The following is a 20381-nucleotide window of genomic DNA, read 5'->3' as shown; positions in this document are numbered from 1 at the left end:
AAGCTGTGTCCACATTTCTCAGAGTGAAATCAAATCAGAGTCAGAGGATATAGCAAATATTTTTTTGCCATACATATAGAATCATAAATTATTAGTCATCCGCCTTTGGGGCTATTATTATAATTCAAACCCATTATTCCTCCAGCTTTGGAGTACTTGCCCATATCACCATCCAGTTTTATTAAATTTAAATGACAAATGATAGACAACAGGAGGCAAAGCGCTTCCACTGCTCCATTCCACCCTCTGCCCAGGATCCATTCCCTCCTCCCTTATGTGAACCAAAGCTCTTTTCTGACTGACATTAATGCTCAAGCATGTATGAATTTCACTTCTGTGGATGAAAACTCACTTGGCAAATTTAACCTAGCTCTTGCCTTGGTAAAGGTATTTCAAATTAAATGCAACTGCAAATGAGGGCTGAGCAGAAACTAGTGACTGAAGAGGCTGGGAAGTTTGTCCTTCCAAATAGACTGCCCCAAGGCAAAAAAATAGTTCTGTCTGTGTTTCTGATGTCAAATGAATTTGCTAAAATCCTCAAGAAACTAATAATATGGATAAAACCTCCCCGTAAGAATTACCAATAAACCAGCAGATAAGCAGGAATTAAACAGAACTGGGCTTTCGGCAGAGTCCTTGGCAAGCTCCTTGCATCGCTCTGCCTGCATTAACAGGAACAACTACTTCAAAAATGAGATGAAAACTCTTCCAAGAGCAGATTCAAGTGACCACGAGGAACCGGGAGATATTGTTTTCTTTGTTTAATTAGCAAAAGTGAACCATTCATTGTATAATTAAGTCAGAACCTAGGAAGAGTTCAGTGAAAGTCAAACATGCCCTAAAGTCTGGAAGAGGGTGGTTTTGCATATCTTTAAAGATAAATGGCTGGTCTTCATGATGGGCATGACTTGGCTCTTAGCAAAGTTTTCAGTTTTCATCTGGAGAATTATTTTAAACAAATAAATGTTCCCATGCTGACTGTCAGAGGGACTCGGCCACATCAAAGACCCATTTTGCATTACACTGATGCTGCTGCTCTGCAATATCAGGCAGTTTGTCTTTCACAGATAACAGGGACTTTTCCAGTTTCCAGAAGTCCTCTTCAAAGCCTGGAAAGATGAGGTGTAATTTTATATTTCTTTTTATAGCCACATCACTTAATCTGGCCGATGGATGCGTTTGGGAAACAACAGTGGGTGGGATGGGTGAAGAGCCCCAGGGAGGCTGAGGCTACGGCAGCAGGCACCAGCAGGACCTCAGGGCTGAAAAATGGGAACAGGTTTGTGCTGGGGCAAGAGTTCATCGTCAGAATAACTTCAAAACACAACAGCAAGTGGGATTCTCATCTCCCACTCACAAATTCTCCCTCTGAAAAGCTGTGTGAAGAGGATAGCACTTAGGAGCCTGTAATTAATGATTCATTTGCACACATTCTCTTTTTAATGATGATGTTCGTTAAAGAAGTGCTGTGATTGAAGTTTGTTACCCACTGTTGATAAATATGGAGCAACCATAGCCATAAAGCGAGTTTCCCTAAACGCCTTAGCGATGAAAGAGAAGAAAGAGCAACACAGGTTGATGGAGAAAGGGCCCAAGACATGTTGATGACCCAGAAATAAGGAGTTTGGTCCATGTTTGCACAGCAGTGCGGCTGGTGGGACAGGACGATGCTGCCCACCCTCCTCATGCTGGTCAGTCCAGGAACCACCCCTGCAACACCAGACAAGGCTGGTGGGCGTACAGCCCCAAGGGCACTGGTGTCCGTCTGTCCATCTGTCCGTCCGTCCGTCCATCCATCCATCCATCCATCCATCCATCCATCCATCCATCCATCTATCCATCCATCCATCCCACACTACTAGGAGCTGAGGACCAGGGCTGGTGCATCCTCGTGGTGCAACACGCCTCTCGTGATGGTATTACTGGTAACTCCAGCAGAATCTGGGATTCTGAGCTGTAGTCAAACTGCAGTGGAAGCACTTTCTTTGCGGCCAGCGTTGTTTCAAGGCACGCCAGGCATGGCAGTACGCATGTAGGATAGTCCAGAAATTCCAAGTTCCACACCTTTTCCTACATCCATCTGCAGTCCTGAGCCGTGCGGTAGGGGAGGGGGCCAGGACACCCAGCTGCAGAGCGACACAGAGAGATGGCAGCGGGCACCGAGCTGCTCTGTGCCCCTGGGCTAACGACTCCAGTCATCTGTTTCTCAATTTATACCTTCAAAAAGACAATTCAATCCCAGCTGTCCTGCTTTCAGTTTAAGATCAAGCACTCAATCAGGAAAGACACTGATGTACAGCAGAGGCCATTTCTAATCACTAGAGCAAACAGTAGCAAGCGTGAGGATCAACTAGAAGGCAAACGCTCTATTTGCCACTGCCCAGCAGCAAACGCTCTTGAAGATGAAGATAGAGATGACAACTCAGGATACCAACACAGCCTGAGCCCACCCCCACAAAGACACGAGGGTGGAAAAAGGATGGAGGGTCAGCTGCTTCTCCCCCCGCATCTGCGTTCAAGGGCAGATGGACCAGGCTGACAGCGCAGAGCTGCTGCCCCCAGCACAGAGCCCCTCGATGGCCTCTGTGTGAGCAGGGACCTGGAGCTGATGTTGTGGATACAAAGCATAAAAGGCTTTTAAAAAGTGCACAAGCACATATGGAACAGATGATGCGATTACTTGTAACCAACAGATACTCTTTCCCGTTAATTTTTCACCAGCAGCCTGTGCCTTTTCTGTTCGGGTTTTTTTTAAGCTGCACAGGGGATTTGCAGACAGCAGTGCTACAACTTAAAAGGGCAAATAAGCACAAAGACCATTTGCGTGCTGGCTCTGTACACCAGCTTGTGGCAGAAATACCAGAACAGATGATCAGAGGCTTTTTTTTCCTCTTTTCTTTTAAGCAGAGCTCCTGACCTGTGCACCGGGGGTTGAAATGATTCACTCAGGGTTTTTTTACAAAGTCTTAGGGTCTCGGTAGTGCTTTTCAAAGTGTATTTCAGAAGGTGAGTCATCTTACATGCCTGCTTTTGTTTCTCTGAGTTTCATCACAGTAATTGTCCCTTTTTTTTTTTCCCTATTGATTATCAAAAACTTTGCAGGAGGCTTTCTTTCAAAGTCTCACCTGCATCTGAAGAATAGTAGTAAAGTCATGTACATCACAAACTGGAGAAGGGACTGTGCCCTGGGCTGGACGCAGCAGCCAGGAGATGCTGCGGGAGATGCAGTTGCCAAGCTCACCAATCCGCAATAGACAACTGGGGGCTTATGCTGAAACTCAGCAGTGGCTGATCCCCAGCTCTCCGTGCAGGAGGGAGGACGTGCCTCTGAGATGGGCACATCTGAATTTCAGAAACCTGCCTGATGAATAAAGGCTGGGATAGAGAACACTGAGTACAAACTATGCTCTCGTTAGCGCAAAGAGTAGCGAAGAAACACAGGGTCTGATGCATACTAATTCAGCCTGCAGTGGAGGATCGCCAAGCCTCGCGCAGCTCAGTATCTGAACTTCAAAGAGAAAATAAAATGCTTTTTGTTATGTACTTAGTCTGTGGCTTTGAGGGAAAACGCCTCCTTAGCCCCAGATATGTTTTATTGCCTTTATTACGCTGTCCCTGGCCACAGATGCTGGCTTTCTTTTCATACCTGAAGTGGCAATAACATCTGTGCCATTTTCTCTCTCCTCCAGAATTTATGACCTAAACCAGGCAGAACCCAAAGAGCTCTATCGGAGCATGAGAAAATGGAGCGCAAGGAGGAAGAAAACGCTAGAGATGGTCAAAATGGTACCCAGGCATTTCAGCCCTGTTTTGTCACCTGGGGCTGCATCAAGTGAATCTTTTTCTCTGGAGATACTTAAAGCAATTACATTTGTTCTATTTATTCTCCCGCAAAGGCTTGGAGATGAGTCAACAGAAAAATCTTTCAGGATGAAAAAACTGAAACTTGAACCAGGCAATATCCCTGGACAATTTGTTCTACAGTCAGAGCAGCATTCGCTTCCCTCACTGCTCTCCATCTCTAACTCAAAAAACCTCCAATATGGTACCAATCACATCTGTAAATACAATGCCATTCATTTCCGCTTGAAAGCTCAAGGAGCTATTTTGAGATCATACAGAGATACTTGTTTTCTAGAATTCATTTCTGGTAAGAAAATTCCCTGAGCTCTTGTCAGAAGCTCCCAAGTGAGAGCAGGAGCTCTCTGAAATCCTCAAACCAGCTCAGCCATGCGCAGTGCATGCATTAAAAGGAAAGAAAAGCTCCTCATACCTCTTTCAAAGACTTCTTCACCTCCACTAACGGGTGCCAGTGCGCAATGGGCTTGCGTGGGTATGCCAGCATCTCATTCCAGTGGTCTCTGCCCAGTCCTTCAGCATTGACCCCCACACGGCAGACGCCAATGATCTCATTATGACCCACTCTGAAGAATAATAGAAAAGCAAGGTGATTCTCTGTGGCACGGACAGCCCAGGCACTGCTAAAGCAAGATTTCTGACCTGATGTTATCAAGTGCCATGAGGGATGGTGCTAGTGACCATGGGCTGTCGTATCAGCACAACGAGAGTCAGAGCTTGTCTGCCCTTGTGCACATGCAGCCCCAGCCCTGCCATCACCAGAAAGAATTACAGCAACATTAAAATGATTGGAACTGTAGTTCAGTCTAGATATGGAATCCAGAAGGACATGTGATGTAGTGGTGAATGGCGAGAGCAAGTTCAGTAATGGGTAATTCATACAGTAAACCATTTGCTTTCCAAAGCAGGATCGCGGTTTGCAGGACAAGCACACAGGGAAGAGAAGTGAAATACTGGCTCAAGGAAATGCTATAAAGCAAAGGAACAGCTTTACTATACTTACTGTTCTGCCTCATGATTTCCCACACCCGTAAATACAGATGACACTTTAACAGCAAATCACCAGAGACAGATTTCTGCCACAGCGCTGGGCATACACGCCGTGATACCAAGGGAACAGCTACTGAGCAGGAAAACCTGCACCAAAGAGGATGCTGTCCCCTCCTGCTTCCCAGAGCCTCCCACCTACCGATCATAATCCATGACAGAGATAAGCAGGCTGACTTGATCCATGTTCTCCGGGGGAATGTCAAAGATTATTGCTTCATTGTAGGTGGGATTAAGTGTGTTTTTCTTTATGGTGGTTTTCTTCTTTTTCAGTCTTCGCCCATCACAGAGCAAAGACACTTTGACATACGGATCTGGAGAAGAAGAGATAGGAAAAGGATGGAGGTTTATTTTGTTGCCATCAACACAGAAACAGCACTGTCAGAGGATGGGCTGTGGATTCCCACGGGCCAAAGGCACCCCTCTAATGTACCGGTTCGAGTGCTGACATGAGGTTCAGGCACAGGACAATCAGCACTGCAGATGCCTTGGCAGGGAAAAAGCAGCTGTTTCCATACATTTTCCATGACGAGGATTTGCAAGTGCAAGGAGGCCCCTTGGCAAAGGCAGAGCCCATCTCCATCAGCAGGATGCTGCGGGCGCTGGGCACTCGGGCGCTGTAGCCTGCGTTAACCGCACAGCCGCAGCGACAAGCCCGGGGCTTTCTCTGAACAAAACCCATAACTTTTTCAGAATTTGCCAAGACAGCAAAACGTAACACAGCATTTTGAGACGCCAAATAGGTAGAGGGGGTTATTTTATGGGCATTTTTTCTCTCCACTGCTACCAAAATCATTCAGTTGCTGACATTACATAGCAGAGTTACAGTGAGTAGGAGAATTTTAAACCCATTTTCCCAATGTCAGAGAGCGACAGAAAGAAATGGTATTAGGGCAGCTCTGTTTCGCATGCTTTCCACTGGCTGATCACAGCAGAATGTGCTCAAGTTACAAACAGCTCCTGTCTGCTCTAACGGCTGCCCAGGCGATTTCAATGCATTTTCAAGTAACAGTAAACGTGCGATGTATTATTGCAGAAATGCTGAGCTGGCATCCCCTGAAGCCTCAATTCTCAGACATTTCATATGGCATCAAGCTCCAACTGAGCAGGAACGTTTTCTGCAAAGACTTTTCACTGTATTGATACTGCCTATTATACAAGTCATCAATGAAACTCAAGCACTATGATGTTGAGCTCTGAGAAAGAAACTGCTTTTTATGTTGAAATCCAGAATTTATGCATGCTGAATTTCCAAGCCAAGTCTTTGGAACTGTGAACATGTACAGTGTTTGGGTGACTTTGCTCCTAATGTTTGAATCCTGGCACTGTACGGAGGGATACACACTCAACTGGGATTTACCCATGCAGCCCAGGATTCTTTCCTGACCGTGGGTGAAATGGTTGATTCAGTTCTCTGATGGAAAACTCCCTACACACAGAAGTCTGCAGGAGTCAGCATCCGTGACAGCCCTGAAGTGTCCAAACCCAGAGAAGCATCAGAGCTCTGACTCTGCAAACCCTTCTGTGGAGATGAGAAATCACTGACAGGCTCCTCGAATAGTATATTCTGGTCTATAATTACCCTCCCTGGGCTCACACCTTTGGGGATGGGTTTAAAAGATAATTCTACTTTTAAAATTGTGTGTACACTTAAAACATGGACAAAGCTTGGTTAGGTGTTTCAGTGATGCTGAGGCTGCCCTGGGCGAGGAGGAAGAAGGGTGGGTGTGTGGGGCACCTACCTGAGTAACCAGTGATATCCATAGCTTTGAGATTCCGGCATTTAATGACTGTTAAGGTGAGGCGACCTGCAGTTGGCAAATAACAAAGGGAAAACATGATCTCTCCCAGGTCCACGCTTTCCTTTAATGAAACAGAGAACACATCGTATTGGAAATGTGCAAGAATCAGCTGAGCTGCCTCCCCCCTTCACCACAACACCTCCCGCAGCTCTCTCACCGACACAGGTTTTTCACTGTTCTGCTGTTTTCAGGTGAACAACACTTCCCTACATGGTGGTGCTGTAGAATTTATTTTCTGGTGTATCCCAACATTATTTGGCCAAATATGAATACCAGGAATGCTACAGCTTCTACTCATCATTAAGGCTAATCTTCCATTCCTCAGTATGTGCTTCCTATTGCAACACGACAGCTAACGTGCTCCTCTCTTCCTGCTCCGCTGCCTACACAGCAGTGAAAGCTAACACTGAAGGAAGACTGTTCGTGAAGGGGAAATGAAGAGGAAGTTACATTGGTATTAAGTTCTGTTTGAATGCACAGGATGTATCTTCCCACGCCACGTGTGTGACGCTGACATCTATTTCCTCGAACGGAGAAGTGCCCCGCACAGAGCGAGAGCACAGGAAGGTGAGACCGTATCACACAGAGAGAACGCAGACGGCTCTGAGGAACAGGGCGATTTCCCCTGAAGTTGAGCATGAATTACTCGGTAGTTAGAGGCTGGGGGTGATTGCTTTAATACAGAAGAGAACCAGCAAGGGCTCCATTGAGCAGCAATTGAGCTTCTAGGTTGTGACCTGCTCACTATTGGACACCAACCCCTTGGAGATGTCTTCAAAGAGCTGACAAATGCATTATGAGCATGTGTATTGATGTATATAAATAGTGAGTTAACCAGCAGGTGGCACTCAGAAACGTTTGGTACTTTCTAGACTGCATAGAGGCAAATACAATTTACTCATTAGTGCCCTGGAAAACAACTTTTACACACAGTCTTCAGCACCTCTTATACATGCAGCTTTATACTGCTCCTCCTGAGATCCCCATTCCATCATTGCCTTGCTCATGGGAACTCAGGAAAGAAAAACAATGAAACCAAAAGCAGTATATAAACTAGAAAGCTGAAGTCAGCAGAAAGATTTCCAAATACCTTCCAAAAATGGATTTTTAAAGAAATAATCTTATTTTGCACATACAGATCCCACATCTGTAGAGCAAAAAAAAACCAATTTATTTTTGGAAACAGAGTGTTTGATTCATTTCAATGTGACATAATGATCTGCTGAAAAGAAATTTTAGCTGCTAGTAGTAGAGTGATGGAACTAAAAAGACAAGTAAATGCATTAGGCACTTAAAGCTTTGTTAAGTGTTAGGAGAATAAGTCTTGTTGATGGATGAGATTTTTGCCAAATTATTTCCTTCTTCCCTGGTAAGGCAAAGATTTGTTATTTATTCCACTTAGACGTGCAGAATACTAATGAACGTGATATAAAAGTCTTGATTCTTGACAAGAGTACATTTGAGTAGCAAATAAATTGAAAAGGTTCTCAGGCATAGCGTGTACAACAGAAACAGTGGCAGCCAGATGGCTTTTGGACAGACCAACGTACGATGAGACAAGTCAACATCTCAATAAACATTGTCCCAGAAGGTGCTATTTGCAGGTAAATATGAGTTTAATATTCCTGCCCACGCCGATCTCTTGCTAGCCCCAATGAACTCTCAGCACCCTGAGCACCTTTGCTTCTAATGCAACTAAATGATCTCGAGTCACAGCCTCATTTGCTTTTTAAAACATGGCACTTATTGTTGCCTTTAGAGGTATTCTTCCTCTTTTAAGATGGATTGCTTTACATGCCAAGACCCTGAATAAAAAAACTCCGTGCTGAGGAGGCACCTTCTGAGTGGCTGAAACCTGCTGCAAACTCTGCTGCCACATCAGAACTGAGCTCCAGGACTGGGGTTGTGCCTTTTTGCTTAAGCGACTCGAGTTCCAGTCACACACTGCATCTACTAGTCCTAGCTACAGACTTTACCAACAACAGAAAAGAATTTAAAACAAAAATTCTGAAGTTGTGGCAACCAGTGGTTGTTCTATTCCCAAAGAAATGAGCACCTGGCTGCACCAGACGCTCTCTCTGCTGCACCGTGCAACAGCCACTGGCATCCAGACGACACCCTGGGCTGGGTCTGTTCGTTCTTCTGTGCTCTGTGTTAGTTTGGGAGGGGTAGGGGCAGTAAACCTTGGACACTGATATTAGAAGAGAGCAAATCTATGTGAGGTCATGACAGCACTTTCTGGGTGTCATCTCATCTTCTATTCCTCTCCTCAATCTGAGAGAACCTGTTCAGAGTATAAAACTAACCTAAATTGTTCTTTGACCTCATCATATTAGGTCAAGAGATTTTTCTTTGCAACCATAAATACAGGAGAGTAAAACATGTCCTGTGTGCATATTCTTTACTTGCAGATTATAGACATTGGGACATTTCCAAAATTCCTATCAGTAGCTCCAAGGAAATAATGGAAGTTCTAAATCAATAACCTCTGCAGGCTTGAAACCAAAAATGTTTCACTGATCTGCAAGCTGTACAATCATTAATTAAGTAGCTGAGTGCTAGCTATTTGAACAGCTCGTATCATTGCTTAAGTGCATTCCTATCTCCTAACCCACACGATTGATCTAATGTATTATTAGTCTCCCAGAGCTTTCCATGGGTATTATCAAATCTGTATTTACCCTTCTCATTTTTGATTAAACAGAGATGTCCTTGGGTGTGTTACAACTGGCTGAGATGTACCAATATTGGCCCTTTCCCAAAGAATAACACAGAGAGAACGAGGGGACAGAGCCAAATGCGGCACTCGATGTTTCTGTGGGAGCTCTGCGAGGCTGGTGCACAGTGCGTCTTGGGCATCGTGGTGGCTCTGAAGCTCACAGAAGGGTAAATGCCTCCAAAAGGCATCGCATGTGTGATGCACCTAGTTCCTCTCCTAGCAACCCTTTGCTAGGCAAAGGATGTGCCTAATGCCTGCTTACCTCTTTGCCAGCAGTTTTCCTTTCATTACTGTCCATTAAACACAGCAGACTTGGCTACTTGTGGATTGAAAGCCAAACGCTGTAGACACCCTGCTAACTAATACCATTGACTTTCTTTGTGGTTGATCCTGTGCCTCCCTCCACCTCACTCACAGGCAAGATGCTCCAAAGGCAATGCAGCTGCAGCTCTCACCATGCTCCCAGCAACGCCCCGGGGTACCTGGCAGGCGTCGGCCCCCTTAGACAGGCGTGGTAAAAGCTGTATTGCCATGGAAGCATGATGGTCACTCTCTGCGCCCCACCAGGGCCACTGCTAGCCCGACAGCTACCTCCTATGGCCAACACACTGCAAGCAAACTGCATCCCCCTCGGTGCCTGCGCACTGAGCTCCGGCACCAGGTCCCAGCTGCGGCACCACAGCACAGGACACAGAGCTGCGCACGCATTCTCAGTACAATAGCCTGGCCACCCTTGTGTGCAATGGCTGTAGGTCCCCAGGGCTGATGGTACCAGGCAGAGGGAGACCACAAACCCACCAGCCAGCAGCTGTGCAGGACTTAGCCCTTTACAGCCAAAAAGAGAATCCCAACCTGCCCTGCTCTGGAGCCGCTCACCATACACTCAGGTACCACGCATCACACCGCGGCACCGTGCTGCAAATGCTTCCAGGGACCACTCCCCACAGCAGATACTCACGGTTGTTGCGTACTGAATGTCCTTCCAGATGGAAGTCTCCCGGGAAAGGTCTGAGGCCTCAAACAGGTTCTCCAAGATAACTTCTCCTATCATGTCATGTCTTGAGAACCTGTCAAAGTCAAAGACGCTCAGGTGGAGCTTCCTGCTCACCAGCTCCTCATGGGGCACAGGGAAGTGGAAGGACTCATCAAAGGTGGGATTCAGAGTCTTCCTGTGGACTCGTGTCTGGAACTTGCGCTTTCTGTCAGGCAGGAGGTAGATCTTCACGTAGGGATCTGAGCTGCCACAGAAGTCTTTGGCTGGCAAGTCAAAAGCCCTGAGAATTCGGACGGTCAGTGTCTCATTCTCGTAGTCATACTTGAGAGTGAAGTTTATTTTCCCACAAGTCTTTTCTGCCTCTTTTTTGGGGTCCTCAGAGTCAACAGATTTTTGCTTATAGAGTTCAGGCTTAATGCGACCGATGCTGGTTGGCTGCTCAGCCACAGCTGGTGGGTCCATGCCGTAGTCCATGCTGGACACGTGCATTTGCCGAGGAAGGTGCCTTTTGAAGGAGATGTGCCTGTGGGAGGAAGACACGACAGCATGGTTTTCCAGGGACATTTGTCTACTTTTTCTTCCTGGACTACTAACACTAGGAAAGCAGGAAAGCACAAGAATGGGTGCAACACGTGCTCCTGACCTCTGTACAGAAACCATCTACATTATGGACATGAACACTGAAGGGAACAACTCCAGTGGTCAAAGGAACCAACCCAGCAAATTTCCTGACTTTCAGAGTATTTGCTGCAAGCTGCATTTCCTCACCTGTTACACAACTAACAGCCTGCAGCTCATTATATGAGAGCAAACATCTCCTTAAACAAACCACAGACAACCCAGCAGGGAGACTCTTTCCCACCCTCAGTCCTTACAGTTCCAACACACTGGCACTAAGTTTCCCTCAGGCAAAAAAATCTTTTAAAGCAAGAGAACCATGCCTGGTTCAGAAACTTAGGCTCTGTTCTGGGTATTGCTGCTTATAAATTCTCCTGCAGGCTCTCATTGGAAACCGATAGATAATTCTGGATGGGGAGGAATCATCTGGATGCTGTCTCTTGCCTTGAGCTCCCCGTCAGCACATGGGAAACTGTACATAAGTAAAGCCTTATCTAAGCAAAGCATAAAAGATTCCTGTGGACTCAGGGCATTATTTCAGATTATCTGGTGTTTACAAGAGCAGTGTATGGAGTTATTTAACCACACTAAGAACTTGTAGAGCCAGAGCATTAGCCTTCAGTGATACACAGTGCTCAGAGGCCTCGCTTCTCCTTGGCAGATTCCTCAAAGGCGTTTTGGCCCGGGCTGGGCTGAGCCATGAGTAAGAGATCCCAGCCTGCCAGGCTGTTCCCCAGTGGCCCCAGCCCTGGCTGCCTGCCTGGGGCTCATGTGGGCTCTTTCACTTGAGAAAGCTTGTGTGAAACCTTCCCACATACAACCAGGTTCCACTGTGTTTGTCCTAATTCAGATTGGCCAAGCTTTTGTTTTCTTCTCCACTGGAAAGGTGTGATAAAAGCAGGATGAGTGTGTGCACAACAGAGAGACACTCAGCTGTCCAAAAACAGTACAGTTAAACAAAAGAGCCTGTGGAACAATTGCAGGCAGCACAGTGTTGATTTTAACCCCATCTTCTTCAAACAGAAGGCTATGATCGGTGCCTCATTAATTCTGCAACATGCAGCCAGTTTCTGAGCAAGGTCTGTTCTCGCACACATCACGGGCACTGGCCAACAGAGAAGGCAGACGTGCTGGGGCACAGCCAGGACCCCACGATCACCCTTTCCTGTCCTAGTTTCACAGCCTTCTGTGTCGAGGAAGAGGTACCGTATTTCTCAGTATTCTTGCTGAGATGTCCCAAGGTCTGTACAGCCTTCCCCGGATTTACTGAGCACAGCGTTGACATCTCAGTGTGCACGGAGCTCAGCGCTGAGCGCAGCTGGTTCTGAGCGTGTGCACCGAGCAGCACATCAATTCTGCCTGTCTAATTGTTTCTGCTAGGAGCCACAACAACGAGAGAGAGCAAAAAGGTCTGATTCTGTCTGACAGCATACCATCACTGATACTTCAGCCTGCTTCTCATGTTGGAACAAAATTAAAGTGGCCGGGGCACTCGGATGGCTTGACACAATGAGGTCAAGTCACAGTAACAGGGCTCGAATCCTTGATGGTTTTTAAAGGGCCCTTAGTAAGCCAGATTGATCACCTTAATTGGTTAATGGCCAGTCTTTGGAAAGTAATCCAGCAAGTAGGTGGAAGCACCCTCTTTAGCCTGAAGTTATCCGAGAAGCTCCACTAAGAGCTTCTCCCACCCTGCCAGCGTCCCCGAGGTGCAGCATCCCCCACCGAGCACCTCATCCCACTCACCTCGTGGAAGACGCAGGTTCCGTCGTTTGCCTCTGGATGCGTGTGCGCTTCATGATGTGATCTTTCATGGACATCTGGACCTCTGCAGGGATGTCTGGTGATGTGTGGCTGATCTTCACCGCTGCCTCCAGGAAGCTGAGGGCACCCGTGTCCTTGCGCTTGTCGGCCATGGTCTCCTTACTGCAGCCCGGCTCGCTCCGCGGGACGGCCAGGTGTGAAGAAACAGCCTTGTTCCTCCAGGGAACCCAGCACAGCTTCCAAAAGAGAAAGAGAAAAACTGCCACCAGGGCCAGTCCACACACAATAACTACCACTGCAAGGAGGCTGACGGAGAGCTCTACAGGGGAGAGAAGGCACAGCAACAAGGACAGGGGAGGAATGGGAAAGGAGAAAAGAAAAGAAGATAAAGACAGTGAGAAAGCCATACATAAAGGGAAGAAATGGTAAAATATTACTTGTATTGTGACTAAAGGAGACCTCTTCGCAGGTTCTGCAAGATGGAGCCAAACCCGACTGAACATCCCCTGATGGATTTGGGACTGTCTCCTGCCCCTGACCTGTCTGGGGAGGAATGGCCATCCAGATGCCGGAGCTACGGATTTCATACTGTGAGGCTTATATTGCCTATAAAATTTCACCCTTGGTTTATTTTGTGGCACTGGCAAACTGCTGAGCCTGAAACCAAGAAGAATTATGGAACTGAATGACAGAAACATGTTCCAGCACAGAAACTGCCTTTTTGCTCCATACCACAGGTGCTCAGACACTGTATATAAAAAAAAAAATCTATCTACCATCATCTTGGAATCAGATTGCTGTTGTACAATCAACGCTCGCATCTCGTCCAGATGTGCCCACAGCAAATAAAGAGTAAAAAAACAATAACAAAAAAAAAACCCAAACCCACTCAAGCTGCTGATGCAATGAAACCAAACATAGAAGGAGGCTGCACAGAAAGTGCTACACGTTCCTCGTTATTCTGAATAGCACAGACACTGCGTATGTTCTCTGACTCTCTGAGTCACTTTTACCTCATACACTATGTATGTCATCATTTCAATCTTTCAAAACCTGGAGATGAAAGAGGTCCCATACCTAAGGCTGAAGAATTAGGAAAAAGGAGTATATACACCGATATAAATATTATCTCGGCTGTAGAATGATTCACAGCGCCTTCAAAAGAGAAAATATTGGCTAATTTTAGTTTCTTTCTCTTAGTGTATTAATTCCCAGATTCCCACCCAAGGCAGAATTGCAAGAGTTCAGAATCACAAAGAATCCCAGTCTCTGAGGGTGAGGGTAGGTCATGCACTGGATTCAGGTCTGCGGTGCCAGGACTGCAGCTGATTCAGTCACAGGTTGCCATGGGCTCAAGGACCATTCCTTGGTTGCCCGCCGTGGTATTTGCAGTGACTGGTAAAGCTGCATTTGTTACATCAGCCAAGTGTGAGTCAGGGCAGAAAGACAGGCAAAAAATCATCAAACACTTCAGGAGTTTATACAGAACAACTATTTCCTCTCACTTGCTGTTTATAAACGTTGCACCATAAATCCCGAGGCATGAAGCAGGCAGTAGGTACTCAATTCGCCATCAGGGGTTTGTGTTTGTGAACGAAGCTGTCACGGCTGAAACAAATCCCTGGGAGAATAACAAGGCTCTGGTAAACCAAGGGAAGGGAGGCAGGGCCAGGTGTGGCTGCTAAAAGGTGAGTGTGTCCTGTGTGGAAGGGGATCTGCAGGACACAGCTGCTCTTCCCTGGCTGCACAGGGCTGGATCCCTCACCGGAGCTGACCCTTGGCTCCCCTGGAGCGAAGCCCGTGCCGGTGGGAGGTGTGGGATGGAGTCATGGCAGGGCATGGCCCTCAGCAGTCACACCCCAGGAAGGGATCTGGCTCTAGTACTACCCCACAGCAGCAAGCAGCCCTTTGGCAAAGCTGATTAAGACCAAAATTTGCAGCCAAAGGTTGAATGTTCCAGTTTTAGCTGTGGGAGCTGACAGCACCTCTTTAGATTCTGTCTGAAGGGAGGTTAGGCAAACAGCTCCTCCCCTGCAGGAGCACTAAGAAATGCTAAACTCACTCAAAACCTGCATTTAAAACCCATCTTCCAGAAAATCCATCCTGACCAGGCAGTTTAGCTCTTGGGAGACAAACAGGGAAACTCACATCTGTGCTTCATCGTAGCTTACTACCAATGTGATCCCTGGCACATGCTTTACCTTAAATAGAAGCCATAAGACGACCTTCTGCTTCCTTTGGTTATATAGTTTAGTTTTGTGCAGCTGTGATAAGGCATGCAAGGTGTAATGCTGAGAAAATCTATGAAATATGAGCAAAGATTAAATTTTTATCTTGGCAAAACAGCTGGATTTAAAAAAAAATAAAATCAAAAAACAAACTCAGTCCAACCCCCACTGATGAACCGTAAGAGAAAAGTATTCAGGAACCTGTATATATCACCACACTTTGCTCTCTGAGAATATAACAGCTACTATATATTTCAGATTTTTCACTGCCTCCTGTAGGTGAAATCTCTTTAAGGAAGCACCAGACACAAGATGTGACATCTACACTGGGACAAGGCAATTCAGCTGAACACCTGGGAAACCATCTGTCGTTTCTGAAATCCCAGAGGACAGGCACTGTTTCTCCACAAAATTACCTAGCTTAGCAAGTTCCACAAAAGCCCGAGGCAAACCTTCTGACTGCCCACAGGTTCTTTGACTCCAAAGGACTGGCTGGAAGCTGCCAGCAGGCGCAGATGGAGAGAAGAAATGCCACCCAGCAGTTTTTGCAACTTTTCCTCTTTCTCACCGGCCTTCCGTACAGGTCAGAATGTACCATTTATTTTCTCCTGTAGCTCCCAGGTGGAAATACAGATCAGTGCTGGGGTGAATAAATAGGGCCTGTCTTATTCAATAATAAATAGGATTGTACAAGTCAGCGGCAGAGCTCCCTTAGAGAGTTGGCTAATATGTTCTCGCCAAAGCAGAGAGCACAGAGGCATCACTTTCCTATCCTTTAAGTCTTGGGACTGTGCCCAGGAAACTCGATGTCAAACAGTTCAATAAGAAAACTTAAGAACCTGCAATTCTTGCAAATATATTGATGCTGTTACAAAGGAAATACTTGCAGAATTTGTCACTGCTGGGAGCTCTTAAGTGACAGACAAGTGTCTGTGAGGATACTTCTGCCCATTCCAAGGAGTTATACAGCACACGACACCACAATCCCACCAGGCTCATTACCAGAAAACATGAGAACTAATTGGTTATCCCTTCTGAAAACCTGTTGCCAGCCTGAGAAAGATCTTAGTTCATGTCACTCCTTGCTGAGCTGGCATTCATAATGTATTTGACAGGATTCACGGAGACTTTCATGCATGACCTCCCTCTCTTCCCTCTGACGGCTCACATAAAACGCAAGTAGAAGGGATCAGGATTTTACAGACGCTTTTGAAGCATCTGCCTGGGAAGAATATCAGTTTGTCTGAAGATGACATTGGATTCGCCAAGACTTTTTCGTGACTTATTAAGCTTAAATATCAGTTGGACAGAGTTGACCTTAATTGATTTAATGAGCGTTCTCTTTTGAATTTGAAAATACCAGTTACTTTTAAAACATATTTAGTATTCAAAATGTTATTTTCTAGAAGTCCTTGAACTTACAAGAAACTGGACGAACAAGACAATTCCTTGTCTCACAGAAAAGGCCCCGGGGCCAGAGGTTGCTTGGGCATTGCTGGCGTGGCTGGAGGTAAGGCTGGTTCCCCTAAATCTTCTGCGATGACAGACGAAAGGATGCCTCAGCCCAGGGGAAAGATGAGCTCCTGTGTTTGTATTGTCTCAACCTGAGGTTCAGAGCCAAGGGTAATGAGGGATGTGCCCGTGCCCAGCCGTCAGGAAGGGCTCTGTCTGTGCTTGCAGCCATTCCTCGTCCTGGTTGCATCCAACTCGGTGCTTCTGCCTCATCCCAGCCCAGCTCCCTCAAGAGCCACAGCAGAAATTGTCATATCGGAAGATGGATTTTATTACAACTTGTAATTGAAAAGACCAAGCTTAAAAAGAGGAGATGGCAAATACAAATTAACATAGCTGTTTTCCAGTCTCACTCCCCCCTGGGAGCAAGAGCCACTTCCCAGAGGAACCCTCAGCTGGAAACTGCTTTGGGCTACAGAGCAGTGATGACGAATCTCTTGCATGACTATCAAGAAGGGAAGGGAGAACAAGCAGCAGGAAAGACATGGACGTGAACATTTACCTGCGTGAGCTGATATGCTTAGGGTAAGTCACCAAGCTGCTAATTACCTAGTGCAACAGAGACAGCTCCTTCAAGGATTCTCTGCCTCACTTATGAAGGTCTTTTTGAGTCAGAGCTTTAGAGGTCTTGGTGCTTTGCTGAAAGCAGAGACCTTCACTGAAAGCATTTTCATACCAAAAGAACTAGGGAAAGGCTTCTGTTTGCCAGGAATGAGCTTTTGACGGATTGTGCCATAGATTTACCATCAGAGCAGGTGACGGAGAGAAAAACAGAGCTTTCTAAACCAGAAAGTCACACTCCTCCAGGACAGACACAAGCACATCCACGGGAAGGCTCATGGATCATGGTCTTTGCTCTGCTTTCTCTTAGTGAGCAGAAAAAAGCAAGCAGTACCTGGGAGGCTAATGATAAGTGATCATTTATCACCATTTCTGCAGTAGAAGGTACTGTTAAACATCAAAACTGAGTCAACAGAGATGCTGATCTCCCCACCCTGCAGCTCGCCATAAGGGAAAACAATGAATCAAAGTCTTCAGAGGCAGCACAAACAGCTTAGACCGACTTGTTACAAAAACAACACTGTGCTTTGAGGAGCAGTTATGTACCTCTGGAGGAGATGGGATGAGGACAGGGGAAAGCTGGCTGGGTGACTCTCAGCGGCTGTATTGCCCAGGACTGTCCCTCTCCTGCAGTGAAGGGCAGCACCGTCCTCCTGGAGCACAGCAAGGGGGGGCATGCAGGGAAACCCCAAGTCAGAGGCAAGGGACACAAGCTGAGAGACCAGATCATATTCAAACACTTAAATACAAACAAGTTTCATGACCGTGAATATTCGGTGCAGGACTTGGGCAGTGACATGTTCTTTGACAAGAACAGCATCACTGCAGGAAAGACCTGAAGCCAATGGCAAGCGATGAGGATGCAAAGAGCACAAAGAAGACAGGCTGAAACCTATCTAAATTAACAGAAAATGAATTAATTTCTCTTTTGACTTGACTTTTTGGTTTGTGTTTTTAGTGGGTTTGTAACATCTAAAAACCTCGCTATCGAGTCTTACCACAAAGCTCACAGAATGGCTCAAGCTATAAAACTTCTGAGGAGGTCACTGCTTTCTACTGCCATTCAGACAAGAGAGGAGATGGCCCAGGGCAGGACAAAGGGACAGCAAAGCAATTTAAAACTGTAAAGCTAAAAGCATATTTAGGAAAGGGGACTCATTTCTTGGTTATTCCAGCCCCTCCCTGGCCCAGTACTCAGACACCAGCTTGTCAGTACAACTATCCAGTTTGTTCCTTCTTGGATAGGAACTAATTAAGAGAATATGGCAGAACTACCTTTCAGCTTTATATCCCTGATGACTTCATAACACCCAAACTGAATTACCAAACGGGATAATTAGCAAAGTCCAAACAGAAAACGATTAATAATATGACAAAGCCATGATTACAACAGTCTATTAACTGAAAGACAATACTGGTCTAATTATGGCAACATTGACTTTTATTACAGTAAAGTAGCTTGCGCTGTCATTAGAGAGATTCGTGGAAAGCTCCAAGTTTAATGTGAAGAGTTATATTTAATACCTTGAAAATGTAACTTATCTTTCCTTCCACCCACTCCCCACAGAGAAAACAAAACATGTTTGATGTCTCTCTCAGCTCTCCACTCTCTATTAGTCATTCCAGCTACCTGTTGGATTTAAAAAAAAAGACAGATGTGTTTCTGCGGGAGGACAGATCTGTTTCTGCAAGCCCCAGCACATCCTCAGCATGAGGGCACATTGACTAGACTTTTTGCTGAGGTTGGGTACCCACGGCTCCATCATCATGCGCAGACCCTGAGAAAGCCTCTGGCCTGGTCCTGCCAAGAACAAACAGATGTATTCCCTGTTCTGACTGCTACGTTTTCCAGTGGGCAATGGAAAATCCTGTCAACAGGGAGAGCTCCGATTTGTTCCCCACTGGGTGTCTTTCAGCTGAAGAAGCAGCTCCCAGCTATTCTGAGCTATGACTTGGAGCACATAATGTCTTGCCACAACAAATGCTCCTGGAAGAGTGGTTACAGGAGGTGGTTATGGACCTTAACTTCGCTTGTAGCTTTTGTGTGACTGGTTTTCCAGGGTCCATTGACCATTGCTCACACTATGTCAGGAGACATTTCAAGGCCTGTCTGTCCATTTTTGCTACATTTTTCTATTGCAACAGTCCTTGTGAGAATATATTGTTCTATTTCTGTTGGGCTTTGTAGAGATCATGCATTCAAATGATGGATTGCTGCAGGAGTTATTGCTCGAGGAGAAGACAGGCACCTCTGGGGCTACAAAAGACCATGTGAGGCACCCACCAACTGCTGATCTAATTTTCTCTCAATTGAGAAGCATCAGCAATGTAAGTCTGATTAGCTGAGGGCTGCAAATTGAGCATGAGAAACTGTGGTGAATCTCAGGCGCCTGGGGCGGAGGCAGAGGGGAGCACGGGACAACAGCAGGGGAGAAGGAAGAGGCTTCCATCAAATCCTAGCTGTAGACATGTTTATTCAGCAATGCCATTCAGCTTTGAAGCTTTACAAAGGAAGGAGTGGGGACTGGATGAAACAGAAACGATATGTTAAACCAACGCAGCAGCACAGCATCCAGCCACACCACAGCCAAAACCAAAACACAAGCCACAGCAGAGCAAGGGAACGACCCTTTTGAGGACCCAGCTTGGAACAAAGCCTGCAAGGTACTACCCAGTGCAGCAGCAAGCGGAGAACTTTGCAACAGGAATTCTGGAAAGGAAATTGGCTGCCTTATAAACCATGAAATGCTGCGTTAGAGGGGTGAACTGCAGTGCAGCAGCCTGTGGTTCTCAGCCAGCACCTTATCTCCTCCCCAAGCATGCCACAGCTGTGGGAACGGCAAGAGTGAAAACGATAAAGATCAGACTGTCCCTGTCACCCAGCACAGCTTTAGTTTGTGTGTCAGTGAGCAGCTCTGTGCAAGAGAGCCCACAGCTATGTGGGCGCTGGGGTCTGCAGAGAGCGTGGCTGCAAGAGGGAAGCCCAGCGAGCCCACTCCGTAATTGCTCTTGTTTGCTGGGAGTGTGTCCAGCGTGCTGGTCCTCTGCTGTCTTCATTGCCACATCTTCAGGCCTACTCGCTGCCATTCAGTTGTCACCTGAAACTTCAGCAACTCTTCTTGATTTACTGGCTGTGTTCTCTAGGCAGCTATGAGCTACAGGGATATGTCGTGAAATATTCTTGAGCTAGACGAGTCATTAGCAGCTGTCACTTCAAAGCCAAACTGCAGTCACTTTGCTTTTACAAGCGACTTCGCAGCACAGGAGCTGCGTGCATC

At 46.4% G+C, this 20381-nt stretch overlaps 1 protein-coding gene across 2 annotated transcripts in view; it reads right to left on the bottom strand.

Moving 5' to 3' along the window:
• The window catches only part of SYT6 (synaptotagmin 6), a 34761-nt gene that overhangs the window by 1667 nt on the left and 12713 nt on the right, over positions 1-20381 (bottom strand). Inside the window, exons 2-6 of one of the 2 annotated variants that reach the window (XM_069875597.1) lie at positions 12785-13121; positions 10385-10943; positions 6648-6768; positions 5048-5219; positions 4274-4424 (exon numbers count right to left, since the gene is read on the bottom strand). In XM_069875597.1, the coding sequence (XP_069731698.1) occupies positions 4274-4424; positions 5048-5219; positions 6648-6768; positions 10385-10943; positions 12785-13121 (1340 nt within the window). The remainder of the gene's footprint in view (positions 1-4273; positions 4425-5047; positions 5220-6647; positions 6769-10384; positions 10944-12784; positions 13122-20381) is intronic. The other variant, XM_069875598.1, reaches the window with a different exon arrangement.

Source organism: Phaenicophaeus curvirostris, chromosome 24, assembly GCF_032191515.1.
Source record: "Phaenicophaeus curvirostris isolate KB17595 chromosome 24, BPBGC_Pcur_1.0, whole genome shotgun sequence".
In the NCBI taxonomy this organism is placed as follows: Eukaryota; Metazoa; Chordata; class Aves; order Cuculiformes; family Cuculidae; genus Phaenicophaeus; species Phaenicophaeus curvirostris.
This window is presented reverse-complemented; position numbering and strand designations above follow the sequence as displayed.